Raw genomic sequence first — 4129 nt, forward strand, 5'->3', positions numbered from 1 at the left:
AAGAGAGGAGATTTGCGAAACTTGAGCTTCAGATCTCTCCAGCTCACAAGCAGTGGTGCCTGTTGTTGCGCGCTTGTTCCGTGTGTGAGTGAGTGTTCTTGCTACTCTCTCTCACGGGCTCACTTATCACAGTGCTAATAATATATGGATAAAATTCCAACGCACTATGTCGAACACCTCAAGACACTGTTTTTTATATTTTACTGGCATCAGTAAAACATATAAAGATCCCTCCAGACATTTTAAGGACGTACAGAATACTTCCTGCTGGAATAATTTTGTGTCGGTCTGGTTTATCCACCGGAAAAAGTTTAAACCGCATCCATCCATCCAATTCTTCTACAAATGAATATAACAACCAAATTAATTTAACCAGAGGATGATAATCCACGCACAAGAGTCAATAAAAACTGAAAATACTGAAAAACAATCAATGTTATTACATTTTTTTTCTTGTATAGCAGTGTTGAGCGGAGTGTTGAACCTGGCGCAGGCCTAGCTGCGTGTTTGTAGGGACTAAATGCTTTTGATGAATCTAATAAGAGACATAGTAAACTTCACCTGAGTCCATCGGCAGGTGAATCATCACACAGGCTGTGAATTCTGACACCATGCCCAGGACCCTCACAACGGGCATCAGAGCTGCTGAATGTGCAGGCTAACCGCTACTTTTTTGATGAACCGATGCAACAACATTTCAAACACATCTTTCACAAATTACATGTTATTAGCAGGAGAAAGCAGGAGGCTCATGTGGTGTCTAGTCAAAAGTAGAAATGACATGTAACGCGCATACTACGTCCTCCGTGTCCTTCCTCACAGTCTGATTTTGGTACGCAGAACACAATGTGTTTCATGACAGGCAGCAGCAAACACAGACAAAGTTATGTAAGAAAAAAAGAATCCATCATCCAGAGATGATAAGATTCAAACATCCTTTAAGTTTCTTACTAGTTGGTTGGTCTTTTTTCTCTATCTTTTTTATAAAATAGAAAAGAAGAAGGAAAAATCTTTTTTTGGTAGATGACTCTTTCATTTCCTAAGTTTTGTAGGTGTTTTGATATCTTCTTCACATAATCTTTCTGAAAAATCTTACTTAAAAAAATTCCACACAAGACAAATAAGCTCAGTGGTGTCGACGGTACACTTTTATCTACATACTTCTAGACGTCTGCCTTTGATAAACTTTTCCTAACAGTTCATAGATTTGTATTATGACAGACTACTTTGGGTAATTTCCCAATTGTTGCACTAAATAGATTTTTTAATGAAAGATACAATATTTTTACTGATGAGTAAAGTTAAAACAGAGTCTTAAACTTTCACGTGGACTTTCAGCACATCAAAACACCAATTTTACAGTAAGATGAATGATGCAGTTTGAGCTGCTTTCTGAATATTTTCTATTTAAGAAGCGGGTTTTATATTTTGCGGTTGTGATAAGGACGGAGGAGGAGGAGCTGTGTCAGGGTGAGACTGTAGGGCTTAAAGAAGGATTGAATCCTTGTGTGAACCCTTTGACCAACCTGCAGCAGCCTGGACTCTCTCCTGATGTTTGTCTGAGTGTAAATGTGAGTTCCTTTGTTCTTTAGACCTTGTAGTATTTTGCTTGAGATGTCATGTTAAAGTTAGAGTGTTAGTAGTTGTAACACATGGTTTATATTTTCTGTTTAGATGAAAACCAGCATCGATTCTTCTCATCCTCCATTGCCTCGACCAGCTGCCACCTGTTCATATGAACCTAAAACACTGGACTAAACCACAGCTGGTTTGGATTGGACTTCTTCTGTTGTCTCATTGTACCTGGAAATCTGCATACCTTCATACAGTCCTTAATATCGCCTCTTAACTTTTAGAAACAGTGAAACTTGCGATGGTAAGTCTGCGTAATTGCTATGTAATTTATATCAGTTATTTGTTAAACTATAGGATAAAGAACTGAGATCAAGTGCCTTAATTTGTAGCTGCGGTGTCTGCTTGGTGTATACTGCCTTTGTTAATAATGTTTTCAAAGTAAGAGAGCAACTGTAATGCTGTAAAAACCGAATGAGCCTGTTGTTCAGACGCTGAGCTGAGCTGTGTGGAAACAGACTTTAAGCAAAACAATGAACTTTAAAACCTGAGCAGAGTCCAGCACCAGATCCTCTTATCTCAACAAAGGAAAGTAAAACAAAGGCTCAAACTTCTTCAAACCTCTTCTGCATCTGTGTGTTGACTGTTTAAAACTGGACAGAAACAGCTACAGTAACCAGCAGAAATGTGCAGCTGTTAACCAGGTAACTCTTATCCACAGTAACCAGGTTACCTGATGGTCAGTGCAGTTTTTACATGATTTACTTTTTGTTTCCAGATGTTCTTCTCCTGTTTTGGACGTTAAAACTCGCCTCATCCCAGATCACAGTGAGATCTCAGTGTCTTCATAACCTGAAACCTGCCAACCTGCCGTTTAAGATGACTTCTAGAAGAAATCCTTTGACAGCTGCATCTTTGTTGGTAAAGTTGTTGATTCCTGAACTTTACAGGAAGCTTGTATCTGTTGGGCAGTGAAGTATACATCACATTGGTGTGTAGGGGGGTGTGGGCTGTAAATTAAATGTAAATGTATTGATTTTTAGGTATTTATATTATTAATCAAATATAGAGGTTAAATGATAAGAAATGCCAGTTTAACTGATGGACTTTAATTTAGAGTGTGGTCAATGATGGACAATAATGTAACAGAATTATTAAAATAGATCCAGTACAACTAAATATCCTCCTTTTTAGTCCCATAACATCAGTAGGTATCAGGTTATCAGGTTACAGAGTTATGTGTTATGTCTTCCCTAGAACAGGCCTTTTGAACATGAGTCCATCCTGCATTTTTGAGAAGGTCCAAAGTTCTTTACTCTTATAAATGTAAATAGAGGGAAAGATGGACACACATGTTAATTGGGGTTTTAATTGGTTTTAATTTTATAGTTAGTAACAAACATTTAAGTGATAAATGCACATGAACAAAGCCTCAATACATTGGGGTTTAAATAGTTTATGATAAAGAACAAACATCAGATATTTATGAATTGTCTTGTAACAATCTTACAGTGTATTATGGAGCATTTATTAACTGTTTGAACACACGTGCAACAGCTTTAAAACTGATTTCAATATATTTAAACTGACTGAAGATATATGATTATCAATATATCTGTTAAAACTTTGTCTCATTCTTCACAGATTCTTATGATCAGAGTCTTCAGAGGAAATACCCTGACATGTGATCCTGCAGAGTATCAGATAGGAAATAAATGCTGTCCTATGTGTCCACCTGGTAAGATCCAACTGAATGATTAAGGGACATTTCACTGTTAGTTACCTTTAGAGACTTTGTTGTGCTGCCAGGTGTCAACCATACTCACCAGAATCAACCACTTGTGTGTAGAACAGTGGAGTCAGTCTGTCTCCTGGGGTCGGTGTTGTTCATGTGAAAGTGAAACGTATCAGTGAAGAACTGGGCTGGATTTAGTTTTTAGTGTCACTTTAACAAATTTTACCCCCAAGATTAACACATTTTCATTCAATAGAAAAATATTGCATGAAATTAAATTGTTGGTTTTCTTTTCAACAGGAAATAGAGTTAGAACAGACTGCACAGAGTTCAGGAGAACTTCCTGTCTGCCCTGCTTAGAAGGAACCTTCATGAATCAACCCACTGGACTTAAACAATGTTATCGCTGCACAAACTGTGATGAAGGTAGATTTCTGTTGCTATCTTCTTGTTATTAGTAGAAACTTGTGACTAAACCTGATTTAAAATCAGTAATTAGTAATATTACTGCAAATACCACAATGTGAAGAGACAACTGTTTAAAGACAGCGTCACTGTGAAGATGCAGAAATTTTGATTAATTTTTAAGTAATTTAAGAGCCACGTCTCCAATGATGGCCAAGGGCATGGTTATAATAAAATATATGCTATCAATTCATTCAGTAAAAACAAAACTACAATAAGATAATAAATCAGTATTCTACAGCAGTAGTCAACAATGCAGCAGCTTAGAGGTGCATTATGTAGCAAGGAGTGAGTACAGTACAGAGAAGTAGCAAAGTAGTAAAGAATAATGAAAAGTGTCTGTCAGAGTAAATACTG

The 4129-nt window shown here is 37.0% G+C and overlaps 1 protein-coding gene across 1 annotated transcript in view; it reads left to right on the forward strand.

The window, feature by feature from the left end:
- Positions 1-1484: 1484 nt before the first annotated feature.
- LOC111236976 (tumor necrosis factor receptor superfamily member 5-like) overlaps positions 1485-4129 on the forward strand; it is an 11318-nt gene continuing 8673 nt past the window's right edge. The window contains exons 1-5 of the mRNA XM_022765898.1: positions 1485-1571; positions 1675-1876; positions 2351-2493; positions 3217-3310; positions 3608-3733. Of these exons, the coding sequence (XP_022621619.1) occupies positions 2452-2493; positions 3217-3310; positions 3608-3733 (262 nt within the window). The 5' untranslated portion in view covers positions 1485-1571; positions 1675-1876; positions 2351-2451. The remainder of the gene's footprint in view (positions 1572-1674; positions 1877-2350; positions 2494-3216; positions 3311-3607; positions 3734-4129) is intronic.

Source organism: Seriola dumerili, unplaced genomic scaffold (genome assembly GCF_002260705.1).
Source record: "Seriola dumerili isolate Sdu_G_001 unplaced genomic scaffold, Sdu_1.0 BDQW01000800.1, whole genome shotgun sequence".
NCBI lineage: Eukaryota > Metazoa > Chordata > Actinopteri > Carangiformes > Carangidae > Seriola > Seriola dumerili.